This window comes from Polyodon spathula, chromosome 37 (assembly GCF_017654505.1).
Source record: "Polyodon spathula isolate WHYD16114869_AA chromosome 37, ASM1765450v1, whole genome shotgun sequence".
NCBI lineage: Eukaryota > Metazoa > Chordata > Actinopteri > Acipenseriformes > Polyodontidae > Polyodon > Polyodon spathula.
In genome coordinates this window covers 4,209,773-4,234,738 of record NC_054570.1, presented here as the reverse complement: position 1 = coordinate 4,234,738, position 24,966 = coordinate 4,209,773, and the positions used below count along the sequence as shown (strand labels likewise).

Here is a 24,966-nt window from a genome sequence, read left to right as displayed (position 1 = left end):
CTGGGTCTGCTGTACACCTAAAACCACAGGATCCAAAAGAAACTGTGCCCTGCTACCTGCTAGCTAAAGATTCAATGAAGAGGACAGAGCGGACGGGCGCTGCTGTGGATCCTGTTGTGGATGGTTGATTCTATCGAGAATTGAAACTTTGTTGCAGAGTTTGATCCAAAGTGGGATTGAAGACTTCGTTGCTGAGAAGGGCGTTTGTACTGGACAGGTATGAATACACTGTATAACAATTCGTAAATCTCGAAAAACTACTCACTTCTAAATCTTTTGTTGTCATTTTTGTATTACTTTAGTATAAATACATGTTAATTTGGATTCATATGTTGTTTTTTTCTGACTTTACAAATTTGCCCGTTTTCCCATTGGAAATAGTGGTATTTCGAAATATCACTGTCCTGGTCACAAAAGCAAAGTTTGTGGGGAATAATAGCCATTTTCTATACTTTTGAGGCATAAGCAATTAGGAAATAACACTTACTACCCAGGAACGAAAAAAAAAGTGTTACACAGTGTTATCATAATGTGAAATTGAAATCTGGTTTGCATATTAAAAGTTCAAGTGTTCTAAACTGAATCTTTTTTTTTTTAACTATTTTGCATAATAGTGTATTTGGTTATTGGGCGGAAAAAAGTTCTTTATTTTTCGAAAAATAAAACATCAATGCACGAATAAAAAAATCAGGTTGCCAATTGTACCGCTGTGATTACTCGCCTTAAAGTTACCATTTCCATATTCTCCCGAAATAAAATCCTGGCTACGCCCCTGCTGCCAGGGTTTATTATTTAAACATAAAAAAATATATATTTTATTTACAGTTTATTTCAAACCTTCAAACCTTAATAACATAACCAAATAGTGTCTAAGACCCTTCACTGTTATGTTTGTTCCCGTGAGACTTTCACTTTTCAGTCATCGAAAATATGTGCTAAAAGCAGAGTGAATTTGATGTAGCAAAAAGACAGCTACGTTTGGAGGTTTTGTACAACAGAAAAGCTAAACCACCAGCGCCAGAGACATGAACAGAAACCGAACCTGACTCTTGTGTAGTTCAGAATGGAAGCATGTGACGATGCTTCCATTTCAGATGCTCAGGTAAGTGCAGGTGCAGCTGGCCATGAGAGACTCTTGCCTGTAAAGTGTTGTTTGCAGCTCTCTTGATAGTGACAATCTGGCGTAGAACATGCCCGCATGCATTTTTGCAGGAAAAATCTTGCAGCCCATTTCCTTTATAAATAATATTCCCACAGGACAGCATATTTTATACAGTGCAGGAAAATTCCTGCACAGAATTCCTGCAGAACTTTTTTGTACAATGATTGTTTAAAACAATGTGTGGTGGGAAAATTACAGTGTTGCTACTGGTATGATTGTTTAGGGTTTCCATGCTCAGGTTTAAATGCTGTTACGGGTTATAAGATTTAGGTATCATATAATAATAATGTATTATGTACTGGTAGTTGTTTTTGAACATACTTCCTCTTTCTTGCTGCAGGGCAAGTGGCCCATATAAGGGATGGAAAGATACTGACTGCCAGCTCGAAAGAGGAAGTTCTCTTTATTTAGAAACCACAAGCTGCATCTGTGGCTCTTCACAGAAATGTCACCGACTTAGTTAGAATAGTTCTTATTGTAGGATGCTTGCAATTTAGATAAGTTGTTATTGTTACATATGATTGGTCTCATTTTAATCTTCCAAGTTGTTGCTATCCACTAATATTGAGTTAAGCTTCTGTGATTGGCTCACTTGCTCTGCGTAGTCAGAACATTGCTCGGTTTCCTAACACTTGTGTGTGTTGAGTGTGTTCTCAGGTTTGCAAACCTTTGCTAATAAACCTTGTTTGATTCAACCTTAGCTGCCTCACTGAGTTTCTAATCTACAGGAAGAGTCATAACCTGAAAACTTCCATGACAATTGTCAACAGTTACTTTGCACAGGAATCCAACAGCAAATGAATCGTGGTCACTCAGCCAGCTTTGAGTGACTATGAGTTTCAAACAGTTTGTTTTTCCTTCAAGCAAGCAAATCCTGTGAGGAAGTTCCCAGTATTTGTGCTGTGTATGCATTTGAAGAAACTGAAAATATTTAGTGCAAAAACTCACCTGCAGCAGCAAAGAATCCCAAGTAGAGTCATTCCAATCATCTCGGGTCATCTTTTCACAATGCAAGATATTTAAATGCTGATTATAAACAATGGCGTTTCCACCGAGATGTAGAACAGTGTTTACCAACCAGCAACTCAATGAACTGCTCTGGGTAAAAAGGTTTTTTTTTTTTTGCCAGTTAGTTTCTCTGAAGTGAAACAGTTTTGTGTTGAAAAGAAAGCAAACATTCCTGTAGGACAGCAGACAATCCCATTTTCATCAGTGGGTTTTCTAAAAGTTATGGAACACCTGTGTGTAAAATGGTAACCAGGAGGTGATAATGACTGTCTATGGATTATACATTTCAAACAAGAAAATTAGATATTGTTGCTTAGCTTACTGTGTGAGATTAAACTGCATAAGCACACAACCTGCCTAATGAAATGTTAACTCCCGGACCTGGGGGCTGATTCAGAAACCCTGGGGGCTGCATTGATTCAGAAACCCTGGGGGATGCATTGATTCAGGGGCCCTGGGGTCTGCATTGATTTAGGGGCCCTGGGCATTCCATTAGGGCTCTATTGATGATACAGGGACTCAAGGACTTTATTAACGACACAGGAACTCATGGGTAAATCACACTAATTCATTTTAAAAGGGTTAGTTCATTTTAAAAATCCTAAAGTAGCCGCAGGGTGTTTAAAAAGCACTTCTATAATGAGACAATCATTCTGTTCACATGCAAGTAATTAGACTTCAAAACAGGTAAGCAAGGTTCAAATCAATGGAGGTCATGAATCATACAAAGTGCCAGTGCAACAAGGTTGTTACCCAGCGAGTAAAAGGGGAGGACACATTGTCATGAAACAAAACAGTACTGATAAACAACAAAACACTGCGGTCAGTAAACACAGACTGTCATGCAGGGGAGGGAACACAGAGATAGATAAACCAGCATCACAGTATAGCCTATTCTGTTTCATTTCCGAAAGCCAAGTTAAACACACTCTAGCCGCTCACGTCCATTCATCACTGGCATATCAGCACAGCACTGAGTCGGGATGCTCCATTCACTGGTCACTTTCACCCTCTCGTACGCATCGTTCCAAGCGCCAAACCGCTGCGTTCCCACTCCTGCACAGGCAAACACAAACCCCAGGATGGCCATCTAACAAGGAAGAGAAGCTAACATAACGTGATACAAATCAATAATAAAGTGTCAGTCCACATAAAACGTGCACTAATCAAAGAAGACACACGAATCGGCGAGTGAAGTACTCCGCGTCCGTTTTATGGATGGGAGTTACAGGACTTTTCACAATACGAGTGCACAGCGATGGTAATTCAGCACTGTAGAATATTAGAGTAAACTGGGTTACTAAAAACAACAGTAATAGCTATAGCGGATCGCAATCTCCGTGCTCTGAGTTATTTTCGTACTCCTTCGGTCTCTTTACGAGTTTACCTGCTCCCAAAACCATGTACGCTACTGGACCGGGTACCTTCTTAATTTTCCTGTTTTGCCATTTGTTTCCTCCTCCCCTGTTATCTTTTACCTGTACACGTTGTTCAGGAAGCAGAGACCTGAGTGTAGATCTAGAATTTGCATTCCGCCACTGCATTTGTTTTTGTTGTTGAAGCTGCATGTGTTGTGATATGTTCGGTCTCAGCAATGAGAAAAGCGTGCACAGCTGTCTCTTTAAAAACAGCTCTGCTCTGTTGTCGACTGCGGAGTCAATCTGTAAGCTAACAGAAAATTTGCAGCTCGATGCTGTACCGACAAGCCGGGTTTGTTACTTTTCTCAAAAGCTTGTTTAAATGTCTGCACCATCGTTCCACAGCACCGTTTGAAGCTGGCTGGTACGGAGCGGATCGAGTATGTCTAATACCGTTCAGCCTGAGGAATTGTAGAAACTCCTCGGAAGTAAACTGAGGCCCATTGTCGGAGACGATCTCCTCCGGCAACCCACAGGCAGCACATAACTCCCTCAATACCTCAATTGTTTTTGCTGAAGTGACATTTGGTACAAGCACTACTTCAGGCCACCTAGAATATACATCGATAACCACCAGAAAAGTGTGTTTGTCTTCCCCTGCGTAATCAATATGTATCCTTTGCCACTCCACTAGCCCACCTGCAGAGTGCCAAGACGCTACAGCCGGTAAGTTCCTGCTGCCCACCTACATTCCACATGCCTTACATTCAGTTTCTATAGCAGCATCTAAGCTTGGCCCCCAAAACAAACTGACCTAACATTTTCATTTTCACAATGCCTTGGTGCTGTTCGTGTAATTCTATTAACATTCTTGATTGCAAGCTTTCCAGAATTACCACTCGAAATCCCCACAAAACACAGCTGTTCTCTACAGTTAGCTGTTTTCCGATTGAAAAACAGTGGCTTGCGAAAGTATTGACCCCCCCCCCCCCTTGGCATTTTTCCTATTATGTTGCCTTACAACCTGGAATTAAAATTGATTTTTTGTGGGTTTGTATCATTTGATTTACACAACACGCCTACCACTTTGAAGATGCAAAATATTTTTTATTGTGAAACAAACAAGAAATAAAACAAAAAAACAGAAAACTTGAGCGTGCATAAGTATTCACCCCCCCCCCCCAAAGTCAATACTTTGTAGAGCCACCTTTTGCAGCAATTACAGCTGCAAGTCTCTTGGGGTATGTATCTATACGCTTGGCACATCTAGCCACTAGGATTTTTGCCCATTCTTCAAGGCAAAACTGCTCCAGCTCCTTCAAGTTGGATGGGTTCTGCTGGTGTACAGCAATCTTTAAGTCATACCACAGATTCTCAATTGGATTGAGGTCTGGGCTTTGACTAGGCCATTCCAAGACATTTAAATGTTTTCCCTTAAACCACTTGAGTGTTGCTTTCGCAGTATGCTTAGGGTCATTGTCCTGCTGGAAGGTGAACCTCTGCCCCAGTCTCAAATCTCTGGAAGACTGAAACAGGTTTCCCTCAATAATTTCCCTGTATTCAGCGCCATTCATCATTCTTTCAATTCTGACCAGTTTTCCAGTCCCTGCCGATGAAAAACATCCCCACAGCATGATGCTGCCACCACCATGCTTCACTGTGGGGATGGTGTTCTCGGGGTGATGAGAGGTGTTGGGTTTGTGCCAGACCTAGCGTTTTCCTTGATGGCCAAAGAGCTCAATTTTAGTCTCATCTGACCAGAGTACCTTCTTCCATATGTTTGGGGAGTCTCCCACATGCCTTTTGGCGAACACCAAACATGTTTGCTTATTTTTTTCTCTAAGCAATGGCTTTTTTCTGGCCACTCTTCCGTAAAGCCCAGCTCTGTGGAGTGTACGGCTTAAAGTGGTCTTATGGACAGATACTCCAATCTCCGCTGTGGAGTTTTGCAGTTCCTTCAGGGTTTTCTTTGGTCTCTTTGTTGCCTCTCTGATTAATGCCCTCCTTGCCTGGTCCGTGAGTTTTGGTGGGCGGCCCTCTCTTGCCAGGTTTGTTGTGGTGCCATATTCTTTCCATTTTTTAATAATGGCTTTAATTGTGCTCCATGGGATGTTCAAAGTTTTGGATATTTTTTTATAACCCAACTCTGATCTTTACTTCTCCACAACTTTGTCCCTGACCTGTTTGGAGAGCTCCTTGGTCTTCATGGTGCCGCTTGCTTGGTGGTGCCCCTTGCTTAGTGGTGTTGCAGACTCTGGGGCCTTTCAGAACAGGTGTATATATACTGAGATCATGTGACACTTAGATTGCACACAGGTGGACTTTATTTAACTAATTATGTGTCTTCTGAAGGTAATTGGTTGCACCAGATCTTATTTAGAGGTAATAGCAAAGGGGGTGAATACATATGCACGCACCACTTTTCTGTTATTTATTTTTTAGAGTTTTTTTAAACAAGTTATTTTTTTCATTTCACTTCACCAATTTGAACTATTTTGTGTATGTCCATTACATGAAATCCAAATAAAAATCAATTTTAATTCCAGATTGTAAGGCAACAAAATAGGAAAAATGCCAAGGGGGGGTCAATACTTTCGCAAGCCACTGTAAGAAGTAAGACCGTCCTCATCCACAGTTCGTGGCCAGCCTGTGAGTGTGTAGTACCTCTCTTTACTCAACACATGATCTTTGGTTAGGTCTCTGCTGCTGTCTCTTTTTGCTGTAATTGGCAGCTCATCTGCGAACGAGACTCGATATATTGGATTTAGCTGTGGAGGGTTTTTCTACATCTAATGGCAGTCTGGACAATGTGTCTGCATTAGCAATGTTTTTTCTGAACATTTGTACCTGATGTCATATTGATAAGCAGATAGCATGAATGCCCACCTTTTGAATTCGGGCAGTGGCCAATGACGGTATTCCTGTTTTAGGACCCAGAATCGTAACTAAAGGCTTATGGTCCATCATGGGAGTAAACTTTCTTCCCCACAAATATTCTTTGAATTGCATAATTCCGAAAATTATACCCAATGCCTCTTTCTCAATTTGTGAGTAATTTCTCTTAGTCAGTGTACCTGAGGAAAAAGCTATGAGGCACTCTGAGCCACCCCCACACATGTGTGAAATAACTGCTCCAGTTCCTACAGGAGATGCATCGCACGCCAGCACTACTGGCAGGGTCGGGTCATTATGCCCTAACACTTTAGAAGAAGTTACTTTGGTTTTAGCTTCACAGAATGCCCGATCAAAACTCTCAGACCATTTACATTTTACATTTTTCTGCAGTAGCTCAGTCAGGGGGCTAACCCCCAGCCCCCCCCCCCCCAATTTTCACTCTCAAAGGTTGAGAGGTATGCTGATATAGCATTTCTGGAAGCTGATTATATTAGCATTATATATCCCTCGTTGATATTGCAGCAGGTCGTTTGAGTGGGCGCGAATCTGTACATTGCGTATTTGCAACGTGATTTTGTTTCGTCGCCAGTTACAGAAGCAATCCACAATTTCAGCTCAGAATTAGGCTCCCATTCTTTTCTATATATATATTGCCCATTTGGACGTCTTCTCTCATTTTCTTTTATCACACTCTAGCCATTTTTCATCAATACGTCAATCTCATCTAACAGCGGTTATGATTAACCCCACCCCTTGTCTGCGTGCGATTGGCTCTGTATACCGCAAAACAGTAACGCTATTGGCTTCTGCAATTGTCAATCGTTAGTTGTGTAAAAGTGTTTTAGTGACGTAATTTTACCTTCAGCTCATTGAATCTTACTTTATTTTAGATGCACTTATATATTGACAGAAAATATGAATTACCCGCCCAAACACCTAAAACTAGCCCAAAATATAATGAACCCGCAAGTGCAGTTTTTACCCGCATACGCGATACGGACCAGCCCAGTGGGCGGGAACCAGCCCGATCTGGCAACACGGGCCGAGCGCGGGAAAGGCGCCCCGGTGACCGCGGCGCGCAGAGCTCTCGGTTGCGCACGTGAAGAGAGGCGCGTCGGTAACGGTTCTTTCCTTCAAGGAGACGCGCGGAATATACCGTCCGATTGGGAGCGTCGGAAAAAAAATAAAAAGCGAACCAGAACTGGAGGCAGTGTTTCTGAATAAAGAAGAGGATTCCGCTGGATCTGAACTCAAAGCGCTGAAGATGGAGGTCGGTTTCCCCGTGTCGTTGTTTGAAGGCGAGCTCGCCTCAGCCGTCGAGCGCGCCGTGAAAGCGGCCGTGGACTCCATCTTGTGCGAGATTACTAGAGTGATCGGCGGCAAATTCCACGAAATCCGAGTGGAAATGGCCGGGAAGGAGAGAGAGAACGGGAGCCTGAAGCGGAGGCTGCAGAGATCCGAGAGCAAGCTGAGGGCGGCGCGGGAATGCAGGAGCGCTGCCGGCGCAAACATTGAACAACCGCCAGTATTGCCCGGTAAGATGTTTTTTAAAATAAGTATTGCTTCGTCGGTCCAACAGATTAAATCACCTTTTATTCTAAAGATCTTGTTTGTAATTTATCTTAAGAGCTGTTTAATGGGATTGGTTACTGCCCCACAGCGTGGGCGGCTTTGGCTCTAATAGAGATTGCGCATCAGGAATGCAGCCATTTTGAAATCGTTGTAAGATTACACCGTGTAACAATTTTTTTGTTCCTGGGTAGTAAGTGTTATTTCCTAATTGCTTATGCCTCAAAAGTATAGAAAATGGCTATCATTCCCCACAAACTTTGCTTTTGTGACCAGGACAGTGATATTTCAAAATATCACTATTTCCAATGGGAAAATGGGAAAATGTGTGTCTTTTCGTTCACATAAAGTCAGAAAAAAACAACATATGAATCCAAATTAACATGTATTTATACTAAAGTAATACAAAAATGACTACAAAAGATTTAGAAGTGAGTAGTTTTTCGAGGTGTACGATTGTACTGTAAATTTACAGTATAATGGTAAATCTCGAAAAACTACTCACTTAGTTTGGGGCGCTTTGTTAACACCATAACTACCTACAAACAACACAAACATTACACGATTGGTAGGTGTCGTGTAAACATACGTTTTTGAATTATTAACCAAACTCTTGTGGCCTCGGAGATAGAGGGGTAAGAATATGTGATGCGCTTTCAGGGTTAGGCAGCCTACTCGGCGCCATTAGCAGCTCTGTCACGCCTGCGGTGCCGGGGTGGGGGTGGGGGTAAGGAAGCTTTATTTTGGACTGGCCACAAAAGGAACAATAGATTACACTCAAAACTTTAAAACATATACACATTACCCTTTGACTTCCTTAACCCCTTCGTCTGGAAGAAATCCCCCAATCAGAACATTAAAAACAACATTTTCCAACTTTTATTTATTTTTTTTTTTTTTTGGGGGGGGGGGGGGGGGGGGTTGAAACCGTAACCACCTTAAAACATTTAAAAAAAATGTCTTATGTCTCAGAAACATAAACATCTTTGAACTATTAACCTGTGATTTGTGGGCTTGGAGATGGAGCGGTTGGACTAAGTGCAGCGTCTTCACTGGTTTCACTGGCGCCTGGCGGTGAGGGTCTGGAATCAACTCCCCAGTAATGTTGTTGAAGCTGACACCCTGGGATCCTTCAAGAAGCTGCTTGATGAGATTCTGGGATCAATAAGCTACTAACAACCAAACGAGCAAGATGGGCCGAATGGCCTCCTCTCGTTTGTAAACTTTCTTATGTTCTTATGTTTTTATTCAGTCTTTGCTAGCAAGTGGAGCGAGCGAGAGCAGGAAACAGTGGTAAGGGGAAGCAGCAGTTTGCGTTTTGTGCAGAATTAGGGATTGATCTTCAAGGCACAAATACTGATGAGTCAGGGCTTAAATTGGACTTGTTATTGTTAACAAATGGAGTGATGATCGACATCTACATTTACCAGCGTGTTTCAGATGCAGTGTTTCAAATTTTAAATACTAACTTCAGTCATGGTATCAGTTAAATGTGGAGGATGAAATGAATCAGAAACTGCTGTAAGAATTTACGGGTTGATTTTAAAAGGCAAGTTTGAACTTACTCATTGCAAACAGGCAGGTGATTGACAGTGAAGAGGCTCTGGAAGTGAAAGGTGGGACTAAATGGCAAATGCCCTCGAATCATCTGATGCCCTCAGGACACTTTCTAGGGGATATTCCTTCATGCTGCCAATGCCCTGCATACTACCACGCCCTCCCCCTGGGGCGTGACTTTGTTAGGGAGCTCAGCATCCAATAGAATGACAAATCACACAAATGCCCACACTTGCATTCAGCAAATCCGGCTGAAGAAAATGGTGAACCCGCCTACTTCTTTCCTCAGGACTGGTTAATATGGGGGTCCCTACAGATGATTGACACTCGCATACATTTGACTGGGGTTCTTGTTTAAGAATTTATTATTTCATTTACTGCTTTATAGACTGTACACCGACAGTTCAGGACAATTAAATTTTACTCTGAATAAAATAAATCGTGGATCACATTTGATCTCATCACATAAGAAACAGCAGTGATTGTACTGTAAACTGAGAAAAAAAACAAGCAAAACCCTATATATATATATATATATATATATATATAAATATATATAATTTATAACATTCAGTGTTATATCATTTATAACATTATTTACCTGTGTTATTTTTTATTTTAAATAAATATGTAGCACTTATGTATGCTTTTGTAATATATATTTAAGTCTGCAATAGAAGTTCAGGTTTTTAGCTGTTTATGGCTGGTTACTTCCAAAATTTGGCGGAGCGCTGACTACTCCACACAGCCAAGTTAATTCCTCCTGTGACTTCACTCGCGCGTCTCTGCTGAAACCTCACATGGCGTCTGCACCAACAGACGAGTGACATGTTTCAGCAAAAGACAGCAGAGCTAAAGCATGTACGGATTGAGGGTGGAGGGATACTACTGTGCACATTGTGCTGTCATTCAATTGATCATGTACAATACCATTAAAGATCATATTGGCAGTTGTTGAATTAATTAATGAACTCTTGCATATTTCAATAAATGTGCTTTATTATATGCAGTGCAGCAGCAGGGTACCCTATATTCCTTAAGCACAAGTCATAATAGAATCAATGATACACGTATGCATTGGTATACCATTTCTTAACCAATCAGAAAGACATTCCCCTTTAATGGTTTTATACTTTTAATTCCAAAAACATTCAAATAAATGTTTAACTAATAAAATGTGTCTGCTGAAACAGTTTCTCATTTACAGTAACTCGTTATAGCATCTGTCACTGCAGCAACTTGGAGGACAACAAAGAAGAAGGCCTTCAAATCAGTTACGGTATTTATCGTTCTTATAGCCTTTCATTGTAAGGTGCTTTCATTGTAAGGTGTAACATAAGAGTGGAGCAATCGCAGTATCATGCAGTAATTGTAGGGCAATATTGCCAGATGCGAAATCTTTAACGATAAAGCCGAAAGCAAAAATGCTTTCATTTGCTTTAAAGTCATTTCAAACGGGTTGATAGACTAGCAAGCACTGACAAAGTCATCTCCATTTTATACGTGCAGAACGCTTTGTTTTGTTCCCTGACTTTGAGATACCTTCACAATGCCTCCACTGATAGTCGTATCTGCAGCAACAATCCACCATTTGGTTACAAACGTTCTAACATTTGGCTGTTACTTAATTAAACCCTTGGAAAAACACAACAATGCTTAACATAAAGAACAGTCCTACTGTAAGACCCCCAGTAAATATTAAATGGGGGCAAAATGTAGCCGTTTACACCAGTCCAGTTTATAATGAGGTTGGAGAACTCAAATTGACTAAATACCCAAGGTTCTTTGGAAATCCCAGACTGTAATGGTATATTGTACACAGAGGACAGACAACACAGGGTTACCAAACAATTTCCTTTTATTTTCTAAAGAAGTTAAGTCATCTAAGGTTGAATACTAAGGGATCTCTGTGAAAAGAGCAGTGGAAGGCAATTTAACTAAAATGTATACAAAAAGATCCAACAGGGGGCACTACAATCACAATTAAGCAGCAAGCAAAACTGGCTAAAGAGGGGGTTTTATAAGTAGTGTGCAATAATACTAATAATTATACAGATCCACAAAGTAGCATTAGTAAAAAAAAAAAAAAAAAGATCCAAAAAATGAAGTCCAAAAAATATAACTATCAAAAACAACTTGCGAAATTTAGACCGTGCAAAAATAAAATTAAAAAGTTTGACTCAAAAATACAACAAGGTGAAACCCCACAACAAACAAAAACTACTTGGAATCCTCTTTCTTCTAAAAGTCACTTACAAAATATCCTGTTAAACACAGTTTAAATGAAAAAATAAAAGTTTAAAACTTGAGAAAAGATTTTTTAAAAAACAGCTGAAACTTAAAAGCAGCGCAGCAGTCCCGAAATGTGGCTGAATCAGCGCCTAGCCCAGTCCCAAAACAAAGAAAAAACCTCTTTCAATTTCTCTCTTGTCAACTGCATTCTCAAACGCAACAATTCAACTTCCCTTTCTCGCGCTCTCAAATTCTCCTCTGCTGTTGCTGTAGTGTGCCCTTCTCCATATCAAGTTCAGAGTCCTTTTATCTGAAGCTAAGGGACTGTTCTGATAAGCAACACCTGGCCACATGATTAACAAAGATGGCAGGTGTGTTTAATAAGGGGGAAAGCAACCACACACTAATTGACAAAAAAAGAAAGCAAAAAAAAAACAGAGCATTACAGTACTACATAATCAGAATGCCTCTCGGTTTCTGATCGCATCATCAGTTCCTGATTGTTTAACTGCATTGGAAATGTCGGGTCCACTTTCAGTGTTCTCAAGCTTCATCACTCCCATTCTCATATCCATGGTGACATCTGCCACATTATTCCCCTCGTCCAGCGCTTTAATCTGTTCTGAATACCAGTCTGCCAGAGGGTGGGATCGGTACAAGCATTGTAGGCAACTTTCTGATTGGTGGAAGTATTATTGGCGAGCTAATCAAAACAGCCAATAAAGCCAAAATAATCTGGCCATTATACGATATAGCCTAGGTTAAGGTGTGATCTGTAATTTAAAAAAAAACCCATAATGTTTGCCTTGTGCAGGTATATGGTCAAGTATTACTAAATTACGTAACATATTCAAATTCACATATTCACACAAGCTTTACATTCAGTTGTTAAAAAGAGACACCTGGCCTGCCTGTTTGAAGTGTGCCTCAGCTGTCCATTACTTTAGTGCAGTAGTTCCAACATACAAACAAAAACTGTACAAAACATACGGCCGTTCGGTCCAAAATCATACAGAACAACGTCAAGTGAAAAAAGCCACCCGCCTATGGGAAGATTGGAGAATGGGGTCCACTAGTCTGCAACTTTTTCTCCCTTTTGAAAGTTTTGTATGAACAGTTGTCTTGTTTTCCAGCTTCGTTGTTATTGTTTGGCTTCTACAAAGCTCTGGAAATTCAATGGACGCTTATCTTAAAAACAACAATAAAAATGTTGTACAATAAAATCCATTTGGAAAATATATATATATATATATATATATATATATATATATATATATATATATGATATGTAGTCTAGGTGAATTGTACAATCCAAAGAATTATATTTTGTGAGATGTATACAATATTTTGAGAAATTATTATTACGATTAATACAGGTTTCATGTCTTTTGTAATGTGTAGTGACTTTAGAGCTCTGTAAACATAAAACTGCTCAAGCATACTTAAATATTTTAAGACAGATGTGTTGTGGACACAAAGTGATATTAAAAACTATATTTATTTTGCAGTTGATGATTCCTGGGATAGTCTTGCATCAATTTCACGCCCTTCTTTCTGAATGTTTTTATTTCAAATGGTGAAGCATTGAACTTGTGTTTTTGTGGTATGGCAATTTTGCTTGGCATAATTTACATGCCACGGTTTTCTTGTCCAGTTCCTCAAAATACTTCCAAATGTTGGCTTGCTTCATTCCTTTGTTTAGAGATCAAAAAATATAACAAACATCAGAAAAAAAGCTTGTCATTAACTGTTTTACCATGTGGACTGGATACCATCCCACGCTCTATTGAAAGTATGCAGAGATGAAGGGTGGGGTGAGTGCTCTATTGAAAGCATGCAGAGATGAAGGGTGGGGTGATTGCTCTATTGAAAGCATGCAGAGATGAAGGGTGGGGTGATTGCTCTATTGAAAACATGCAGAGATGAAGGGTGGGGTGATTGCTCTATTGAAAACATGCAGAGATGAAGGGTGGGGTGATTGCAGAGATGAAGGGTGGGGTGATTGTCAGTAGCTTTCTGTCAAGGGATTGGCTTTTTAGCTAGTAAATAAGAGTTATAACTTTGTACAATTTTGTTTCACACAGATCCCGAAGAGAGTCATGATATCCCTGAATCTGAAGCACAGGAGAGACCAGAGATAGAAGTTTACACACCAGAGGAGTCCTTTGACCAGGATTGGTGTGTATGTCTAATGGAGATTACAGAGCTTACGTTTGTTAAAGATGAAGAGGTCCTTCAACAGGAATGTGTTCCCATTGAAGAGGAGTTCACAGAGCAGGAATGTGTCTCCATCACAGAGGAACTTCCTGCTGAAAATAATGTCTGTACACTTGAGGAGAACAAGAAGCTGGGATCCAACCTGTGTGCTGATTCTCTATCTGAATGTGAACTGGGATTTAGAGGTAATCATACTAAACAAGCAGCATTCAGCTGCCTATTAATCCTGCAGAAACTGTGTACTGAACATTAGCAGTGTGCTTAAGATTCTTGTTTTAACCTAGGGGAGCTCCCCAACCACTATGTCGATCTCCTCTGCACAATACACTGTTTTTTCCTGAGTAGCTCACCTCAGTCTCTCGCTGCTGCTTCAGTTCTGTGTATAATGTATGCAGCAGCATCGAGTGAAGCCGTATTGCATGATGATGAAAACCAGCAGTCTTATTTTTATTCTTACACTTTATTCAAATAAAATATCATTTTTAAACGCTCATCTCGCGGCAACTACCCGGGGGGACTAGTATTTGCTCACAAAGGCAGATTTATTTTCAGCATATGTCTGTGCGCAGTAAGCATTCCTGTGTTATTCTTATCACAGAACAGTCAAGTACGTGGTGGAGGCGTTATGTACTGCAGACCAGCGAAACAGCTTCAGGTGTGAAGGGAATCTGGGAATTGTAGTTTTACCTGATCTTTGCTGTTGAGAGATTTTGCAAAATAATTTCTTTTTACAAGAATACGAATTTGTTGTAGAAAAACAGATCTAATGAAACCTCCAGCCTTGCATAGTTATACATATCATGTACCTTGGCTACCGGCATAATGAAAAGGCAAGGTGCAGTGCGCGGGATTCCCAATTGCAATTCTTTTTTTTTTAAAAGCACAGGAAATAATAATTGTAAGAAAAAAAAAAAAACTGGTAAATGAATCTGCTTAATCTCAAGCAATCAATCACTGAACCACTTCACTTGTCTTCAATACAGAGACAGTTAGAAGAGTTTGTGTTTTTAGTAACATCTCATGAAAGTAGCCTGGAATTGTATGACAGTAGTCATGGATTTTTCCAGGGGCTCAGCTTTTATCTACATTTGTGAATATGGTGATAGAGAAAGCAGGCTGACATTAACACAAGTGACATGGCGCAGGTTTGACTGTGTTGTAGCTGATATGTGTAATGGGTTGAAATGATTAGCACTCTTAATTATTTATTACTTCCAACCAAGATCAAGATCTGGAAAGTGAAACCCAGTCGAACAATCACAACACAGTTATATAGTCTGTACATGTGATCACAGTGAGTTCAGTAATACACAATCATAACGCGACACGGTTATATAGTCTACATGTGATCAAAGTGAGTTCAGTAATACAAAAGTAAAAGTTAATTAGTGTCAAAATAATCAGTACATTAGGTTTAGCAATGGATAATATTCAGGTACTACTTCAGCTTCAGAGTGACACGTCAACATTCTAATTAACAGGATATTACGAAATTGTAATCAATTGTTAGCAATCTGTAGGTTAATTATATATCCCTTAATTAAAATCCATGGCACTACATTTAACACCCCTTGCTCTTATTTATTCTAGATTTATTCTAGCACCAATTTCAATGAAATAGATCGCTTCAATTATTTTCACTCTGTCTGACTGTTAAATGGTTTCCACCAGATATTACACTGGCCCCTGGTTTATACAGTACAGTGACATGGGCACACCTGGGCTCTACGTTTAGATTTTGAACTGCTGGCCCCTGCTGGCTAGTGTTTTTACTGGCCCAGATGCAATTTTATCTGGCCCAATATATTTCTTTTTTTTCATGATGGTTTTTATTTTCAGTATGTTTCTAACTGTGTATGGTAACCAAAGAGAGCCCATGCCTCAAAAGAAAGTGACTAAACAAAGCCTTTTGATATGTTACGTCAGCCATTTAACATGCTCACATTTGTGTGCTTGTCAGAAAAAAGATTTGAAAATGTATTTGTACAAATGACTCATTTTTTCACAAGCAAACCCGCAACCAAGCTGTTACCATATGGTCACAGCAACGCTAAAACTGAATTATAATAATCCTAATTAGGGATGGGTCAGTGTAGTCAAATACACAAGAGAAAAAAAAACTAATCTAATGGCATACTACATATTCAGGTACACAAAAAACGTATACATTCGCTATTCGCTATTGGTAGAAGCAAACACATCTTATATTTTTTAATGCTGACGCTTAACACGTGTTGTCAGTCTGAAACCTGTTATTTGCATATTAAATGTAAGGACCCTAATGAATTATGCAATGCCTATGATAGCAACATTCTACAGCAATTGTATTCTGTTTGAAAATGTTGCCAATTTTATTGCCTTGTTTTGAGACAATGTTAACAGATCCCTGCTGGAGTTCCTCTGCAATGACTGTACACAGCAGCTTCTGCAGCTGTTGCTAACCAGTCGTGAAACAGCTTCTGGGAGTATGGCACCAGCAAACTATGAATGTGTGAACTGACATAAAATAATGCATGTAGCAAGCGCTAAAAGAAGAAATCCAAACTTGGGTAACATTGAAATTAGAAAAGGCAATTTAACATTGAGGAATATAAGAGACATAAAACGATAAGCAGCACAGTGATTAATAAGAAAAGTTTAACTCTGGACTGCAGTTCAGTGTAAAACATCTACTGTTGACTTTCTGCGAATGGATGGAGTAACCTCAGCATTTGCACTGACCATTAAAAGTACAACCAGGTTTTGGATTATTTACAGGTTATTGAATAAACAAAGTAACTTCACTTAGATTCATCTGATGTCAGTACTTGATGGCTAGTTGTAATTAGTAATGTCAAATTATTGTAATGTTGGAATGTGTTTTCTGTTTTGGCCAGGTTACAATATTTATACTATTAAGATTATTTTATAAATATTATTTGTTAGAATGAAACTGATGTAGAATATTTAGGTTGCTATAGGACAGGTGTTATTTTATTCTGAATACACTACAGCAAAAATTATTATTTCGTTGTTTTGAGCAACATTATGCTGTTGTTGCTTTAATTGGAAGAGATATGCTGCTCAGAGTTCTGTATTTTTTATTCAGTAAGCAAAAGGAAAAACTTCTGCCTAAGGAAATAGGGTATTTAACAAAGAAATCTCATCTTAGACATTGTTTGTACATTTTGGGAACCCGGCTAAACTTTACCGGCTTACACTTCTGCTGTCTGCTTGTGCACACGCATTTACCTTTTATTCTTGGTAGCGTAAGGGACCAGAATTCGGGTAATCGAGTACGTAAAAATGTTGTACCCCCTGTGTTCAAATAGGAAACTATTTGACATTTCCATCCCTAATCCTAATAAACACTGTTAAAACAATATTCATAATACAAAAATAATAACAATCCTACTACAGTGTTGTCACTTGTGCAGCCTCTCCCAAGTCAGTGCCAGTCTTGCTGAGTGAAACCAATGAGTGCTGGAAAGATTCTGAACAGCATTTTTGACCAGAACACATCAGATCCCAAATCAAAAAGTTACAGTTCGACCACATATCTGGGTATCCATCGGGACATCTTACTGTGAGACTGCATATGCTGTAAACCAGTGGTCCTCAAAGCAGTGCCCGCCAGCAAATTTGTGCCTGCGAAGCCAGGCCATCGTGCCCGCGGCAGCTGTTCTTAAGTTATAGGTTGTGAAGACATTTCTGGTGGGTCGTAGCGTGGGATAATGAATAAAGCTTTAAACACGTTTTCTAACAAAAGCGTCACAGCAGTGTGTTGACAGTGCTGCTCGCTTATGCTGTGCTTGTACGTACTTGACATTTCTTTTTTTGCCTGAAGGGCTTCTGCAATACGATCAACCAATTGAATATCTGCATTGTCTCTGCAATAGCCCAATCCCATAAGTTAGCTGTTTGGGGCATAAACTGTCTGTTTCACTTGCAGGTACTGACAGTAAGTGTAACCAATAGAAAAGTCAAATATCTGTCAAGTTCTACTCATCTGTCCAATCATAAGCAAGCAGAGGCCGTTCACGGTATTCTGCAAGACAATTAAAGGCCAGTGAGTAGCCAATGGGAAAGTGAAAGATCTGACAGCTGTCCAATCATTTGTGAGCAGAGGCGGGGTGTTAATATGCCGGGTAAGCACTGAATTTCACCAGCTGTTATTGAGAAAAATGATATATTTCAGTATTTAGAAATTAATTTTCACTCTATATATTTTTTTTTTTATTTCACCAAACAAGGAAAACACTGTAGTAGATTTAGTTACGAATCTGCTTTCTCTGAATAATTGTACTGGAGGTGACGATCTTTAAAACAGAGTAGTGTTGACAAATTTGCCAAATTGAAGTAAAGCGAGACACCATCTGCCCTCGTTTATTCATGGTTATCTGTGTAAACATGCTATTTAAAAATGTTTGCTTTGCATATTTTATATAAATTATTAAAAGAATAAACACAGCACGCAGAATTACTGCCTGAGACTTGGCCTTATCAGAGTGAGCCAAGAATAACTCCCACTAAAGCTCTCTATATAGAGTTATCGCAGGAAGGCAGTATTTAAGATAAGATCCTATGCAATAGTCAGCGTGCCCGCAAACGGCCAAGTAAGATCAATTTATGCCCGTGTGAGGCTGACTTGCTGTAAGATTGCCTGTGCTCCTGGTTTGGCAACCCAGTCTCGCTCAGTATATAGGAAATCTTGCTGTAAATTTGACCACTGTCTTCAGGCAAAGTTAGTTCATTAATTTATTGGTTCACCGTTTGTTGACCTTTCCTCTTTCTTCAATGGTGATCCAGTTGGTCCAGTCTCTTTACGTGTTTTTGTTTTATTTAACTTTCTCACAATGTAACTAAATTCTGGGGTGTTTCTTTTGAATATTGCGAAGAGCTAATAGGTTAGGCTGTTGTCCGTCGCTCTCTTCTTTCCTGACTTAATCGTTCAATTTTGGAGCTGTTGGTTAAAGATGTTACATGCAGGCTCCCTTTTCTTTGACTTTGATTTCTAGATGTTGATAGCACACTTCAGTTTTTCTAACTGAAAATACCAGACAAAGGATGTCTCCCAGCACACACAACTATTCTAACAGAGCATTCGACCTTGAGAACCAGGTGCCTGCAGGCTCGCTAAATCTTTCTTATTTAGCACACTTTAAGGCTGAGGAATCTGTGAGACTCTGTCTCCCAAAATGTTGATCAGATGTTACTGTGGTGACCAGGGGCCTATTTCTTTCCAAGCTACACTGTTACAAATTTCTCAACTTTCTTTCTTGTGTTAGATAATTACGGCAAAATGTAACCCTTTAAATACTCTTATAGTCCTGCAGTATTCTCTCAATATGCTGTCGTCAGAGTTCACTCTAGGAGTTGGTCATGTTTATGACATGAAGCCCTGCAGAAGAATGGCTGTGGAAGAATGCTGTACAATAACCTGTCTCTCTCTTTCTTTAGGTTCTAACATAGATGAAGGAGAACACGACTCCACTCCATCACCCCAGAGCAAAAACACTTCTAGTGGCAAACCACAGCGCAAGAAACTCCGAGAGACGACACCCCGAAAAGAACATGTGAAGACATTGGGATCTCGCTCAGTTAAAATCCCTTCTTTACAAGACAGCCCCCCTCTTACTGTGGAGAGTACAGAGACGCCACATTCTGCATGTTTTAACAGTTCTGAAACCCAGGGCAACTTGAAGACCTTGCCTCGTTCTGTCAAAGGTGGAAAGAGTGCACGTCAATTAGGCTCTAATAAGACTCGCAAGGGAAATCACACAGGAGGGGCTCCATTGTCCTGTTCTGAATGTGGGAAGAGATTCCGTAGTTTATCAAAGCTTGTAATCCATGAGCGCATTCACACTGGAGGGAAACCTTATCGCTGTTCTAAACGTGGGAAGAGATTCAATCAGTTAGGTGACCTTAAAAGACACCTGCACGTTCACACTGGAGGGAAACCTTATTACTGATTTGAGTATGGGAAGAGTGTCGCATGGTTGCGATATCTTCATTCACACCAGCGCAGTCACACAGAAACCGTATAACTGCTGAATGTGGAAAATTTTCAGTCGTTTTGCAAACCTTAAGACACCAGTGTGTATCCCAATCCCTGCTCGTAATATATCCACTTTTCTCCCATGTATTGCTTAGTCTCCTAGTTTGAATATTAAGATCTGTAGTGCTTTCAAAGTAGTTCTAAGCTTTGGTTAAAGCTCTGGATCTTCATAAATGCTCAATCAGAATTGTAAAGTAATACTTTATGTAAAGAATTGATGACAGATGTGTTTTTGTTTTCCGAGTGCTTTTCTGTTCACCTCTTTACAGAACTGTTTGTAATGTTTTCCTCCCTGGATACTCCTGTTCAGCCTATTCGGGGACAGGGATTGGTAACTATTTCAGATAGTTTATTGTCATCCATTCTTTTATTTAGCCAAGCTAGTTTTCTACTTCGCTTTAATTCAAAATAAAACACGGTACTAGAAGAAAAAAAAAGTTTAGCTGGAAAATGATGATAAATGAAAGTTTTACTGTTCTCGTTGCTTTCATAGGACAGCATATGTTCAGCTACCAAATCCTGTAAATAGTTCAATAAAATCTGAGTTTGTTCATTCAGTGTTTGTTTCCCCTCTCTTCTATCAAGACTGTTTGACACAGATCAGCACTTCTGAAATGCTTTTGATGACATCTGAAGGTGCTGCCTTCCAAGCCTCAATGCTTTATACAGCCAAAACGTTCAGTGGTGCCTGAATAACAGAAAGCAAACTGAACACCAGTGTATGCACTGTACTTGAAAGATTAACTAAATTAACAAGCTCCCCAAATATTATGGGGAGACCAAATCAACCACAAATTGGGATAATGTAGAGGTTACTATTTTAGTACTGTAGTCTCCAGCTAAGAGAACACCCGAGCGAAGAGAAGTGTTCTTACAGCCAAAGTGTTCTCTAAAACATAAATAAATGCGTGTGTGTTACTTGTCATAACGTATGTACATCAACACATGGCATGAACTGAATAAGTAAACAAAAAGCAATATTTTTAAGTATATGTTAATAAACTAATAATAAAGTAACAGACAAACTAACTTTAATAAACTACCTGTCAAACTAAATTAATACAGCACCCTTCCACACATAAAAAAATGCAGCAGCAATATACAAGGCATGCACATTATTTAACAGAAAGGGAAACATCAAATTGCTTGTCGACTTGCGTCCAATTCAAGGTTTTTTCAAGAGCTTGAACAATTTCCAACTTTGTAGCAAGAGAAACAGCTGCAAATTTTGCCGTTTGTTTACATGCTATTTTGCAGCTATGTGCGCTCGTGGAAATCAGATACAAAACGTGATGTGACGGTGGTTTTGGAAAGATTGAATAAACCCAACTGTGCCTCAACCACTTTTGAAAAGACTGAATACGCCATTTCAATATCAGATTACAAAACAGTACTGTATCCGTTGTGAACAAATAGCTATCGATGCCAAGAAGGTGTTCTTTTAAGCAAAGTTTACAATGGGAAAAATCTTTTACACCACAAGGGTGTTCCTTAGGCAAAGTGTTCTCTTAGGAGGTGTTCCTATACTGGGAGACCACTGTAATATACTGGTGAGATGCAGGGGTCTGTATGCAGCTGTTAGAGAAGACCTGCACTATGATGGGTCTAGGATGGATTACAGTGTACTGTTTCTCACAACGGCTGTCATGATGCTGAATGTTGAATTTGAATCGACCAAACACTAGAATGAATCATATTATTTAATTTTACTAAATGTAAGTGGATTAGTATTGCTTGTTTAAAACACAGTAATTATGCTGTTTGTGTACACTAGCAGGACGGGGAGAGAGAGGCAGGAAAGGTTTTCTACAGATAGAAATGTTTGATATTTCTGTATGTTTGCTGCAATGACTTTGGCAGGGATGCTTGTGTGATTTACAATGCCAGTAGATAGAGGGAAAGAGCAAGAGAAAGATGGGATGAAGGAAGAGGGTGGTTAGGGAGAAGAGAGAGAGGAGGGAAACTGGGAAATGCTCTTATATTTTGTACAATCCGTATAATATTAATATTCTAAAAGTTAATGTTAATCCTCACACAACAATATGAATTCATTTTCTTTTCAGATTCAGCCTACTCACATTTCACTGCAGTGCATTTTACCTGTGGAAAGGTTTCCAGGTTCAGACCCATTGTACAGTATTGCACTGAACCAGCCTGTCCCTCTGTCCCTTCCCCCTTCCATCTCCCTCTCTTCATCCTTCATCCTTCCCTCCACCTGTATTCCTCTACCTTTCTCATTCCCTTCATCTCTATTACTCTACCTTTCTCATTCCCTCCATCTCTGTTCCTCTACCTTTCTCATTTCCTCCATCTATTCCTCTACCTTTCTCATTCCCTCCATCTCCTTTTCTCTCCCACCTCTCCTTGTCTTTCTGTATCCCTCCATCCCTCTCATTCATCTTCATTCCTTTCCCTTCCTCTCCCATCATTTCTCCTAATCTTACCTTTCCCGACAATGCAAGCTGCATGATGCTGTTTTTATTAATGAATTAGATTGATTAAATGAATTAATAATTTACCAGACACTAAAATCCAAAGCGACTTAGAGACTGTGGGGACTAGCAGAACTATGCATTCCACTTACTGCTGCAGAGTCACCTACAATAGGATCTCTGTGTTATGTCTCATCCATGCCTCCTCACACACAGACAGGCTCGATGCAATAGAGACACACAGACATTTGCACGCGCACACTGATATTTTTTCACTGTTTTACCCAATTGTATCATCGGTGAGCCCACAATGTGTGTCAGTCTGGCTATCCTCTCTCTCTTGTACTATTGTTATCTGTGTATGCATTGTGTAACATAGTCAATATTATTTTGCACAGTATGTGTGTTTATATAGTAAGTTTGACACCCCTTGGACGTTTTCACAGTTTGTTGTGTTACAACCTGAAATCTTGATGCATTTAAATGGGATTTTTTTCTCTCCCTTTGATTTACACAACCTACTTTGAAGAGGCAAGTTAATGAAAAATAATAAAACTGAAATGTCTTGGTTAGATAAGTATTCACACACACACACACACACACAGGTACCCCCCCCCCCCCCCCCCCCCCCCCCCCCCCCCCCCCCCCCCCGAGTAAATACTTGGTAGAACCACCTTTGGCAGTAATTACAGCTGTGAGTCTTTTGGGGTAAGTCTCTACCAGGTTTGCACATCTGGATCCTGCAATATTCACCCATTCTTCTTGGCAAAATTGTTCAAGCTCTGTCAAGTTGGACGGGGATTGTTGGTGAACAGCAATCTTCAAGTCTTGTCACAGATTCTCAATCGGATTCAAAAGTCCTCTACCCTGACAAGCTTCCCAGTCCTGCCGATGAAAAGCAACCCCATAACATGATGCTGCCACCACCATGCTTCACAGTAGGGATGGTGTTACCTGGGTGATGTGTTGGGTTTGCACCAGACATAACGCTTTTCATTTAGGCCAAATAGTTCAATTACCTCGATTTTTCCAGTTTTTATTGAAATTTACACAGTTTAATGTCTCAATGTACGCTGAAATTAAAGCATAGAACAAATAAACAATTGGAGATAAAAAAGAAATCATGGAATCATTTTGTTTAACAAAATTCAATCAAAATTTTTGACTCATCAAAGTAGCCACCTTTTGCAGATATAACAGCCAAACACACTCGTGGCATTCTTTCTACAATGGAAATCAAATATTGTTCGGAAAGTTCTTCCCAACACTGTTGGAGAAGTTCCCACAAATGTGTTGCACCTGTAGGTTGCTTTGCTTTCACCCTTCTGTCCAGTTCATCCCAAACCAGCTCGATGGGGTTTAAGTCTGGGACTGTCCTGGCCATTCCATGATTTGAAGCCTATCGTCTTATTCTTTTCTTCTACGGTAGTTCTGACATAGCCTGGAGGTATGTTTTGGTTCATTATCTTGCTGTAGGATGAACCCCTGACCAACTAGGCATATACCAGAGGGTATTGCATGGCGCTGCAAAATGCTGTGGTAGCCGTTTTGGTTCAGGGTGCCACTCTGTGCAAGTCGCCGACTGGATCCAGCAAAAGAGCCCCAGTTGACAGTTGGTGTCACACACCGAGGAACCATCCTTTCGTCTACTCGACGGCATTCAAAAACCCTGCGTGATGAACTGAAGATTTAAAATTTTGATTCATCAGTCCATAAGACCTTCTTCCAGTCTTCAGTAGTCCACTGGCGGTGCTTCATGGCCCAGGCAAGCCTCTTTTTCTTATTTTGCCATCTTAGCAATGGCTTTCTTACTGCCACTCGACCTGTCAAACCTGCAGCTCGAAGTCTTCTCTTCCTGTTGAAACTGAGACTTGCTTACTTCAACCAGTGTTAAGCTGTGCTTGAAGCTGTTGTCCTATGAGCCACCTATCATGCAAGCTGTTGACTCTCAGAAACTTGTCTTCTGATTCTGTTGTGGCTTTGGATCTGCCAGACCTCTTCCTGTCAGAGTTTCCTCCAGTTTCCAAGTGCCTTTTGATGGTGTAGGAAACTGTACTCACTGACACCTTGGCTTTCTTTGCAATTTCTCTAAAGGAAAAACCTACACTTTTAAGGGTTATAATGGTCTGTCTGTCTTCCTTTGTTAATTGCCTTTTTCTCGCCATTATGATAGCAATATATTACTTCCTGCAGTACAATACTGTCCAAATAATGCTTCAGCGGGTGTAGTAACACAGTCTGTTCCAACACTGCTTTTATAAAGACAGAGGGTTTGTAAGTAATCAACACCTGTAGGAATTGTTAGCATCAACTTTCAGGCTTAATTTACTTCCGTTGCTGCAGAACAGCTGTAAGTTGTTAACCCATTACTTGTTCCCTGAAAAAGGCCTTTTTGTATAACTCTGAAATGTACATTATTTTTCAGTTTTTGGTAACCTAAACTTTTTTTTTTAAACCTCTGGCAGTTTACCGCTTACCTTTGTACCATTTCAGGTTATT

At 39.9% G+C, this 24,966-nt stretch overlaps 2 protein-coding genes across 2 annotated transcripts in view; one reads left to right on the top strand and one right to left on the bottom strand.

Moving 5' to 3' along the window:
* The window catches only part of LOC121304304 (zinc finger protein OZF-like), a 727,904-nt gene that overhangs the window by 215,379 nt on the left and 487,559 nt on the right, over window positions 1-24,966 (bottom strand). The gene's annotated exons all lie outside the window — the stretch shown is intronic.
* LOC121304329 (zinc finger protein 195-like) lies at window positions 13,778-20,726 on the top strand. Its single transcript, XM_041235401.1, has 2 exons — window positions 13,778-14,183; window positions 19,438-20,726. The coding sequence occupies exons 1-2, from the start codon at window positions 13,973-13,975 to the stop codon at window positions 19,947-19,949; spliced, it is 723 nt and encodes a 240-aa protein (XP_041091335.1). The 5' UTR covers window positions 13,778-13,972; the 3' UTR covers window positions 19,950-20,726.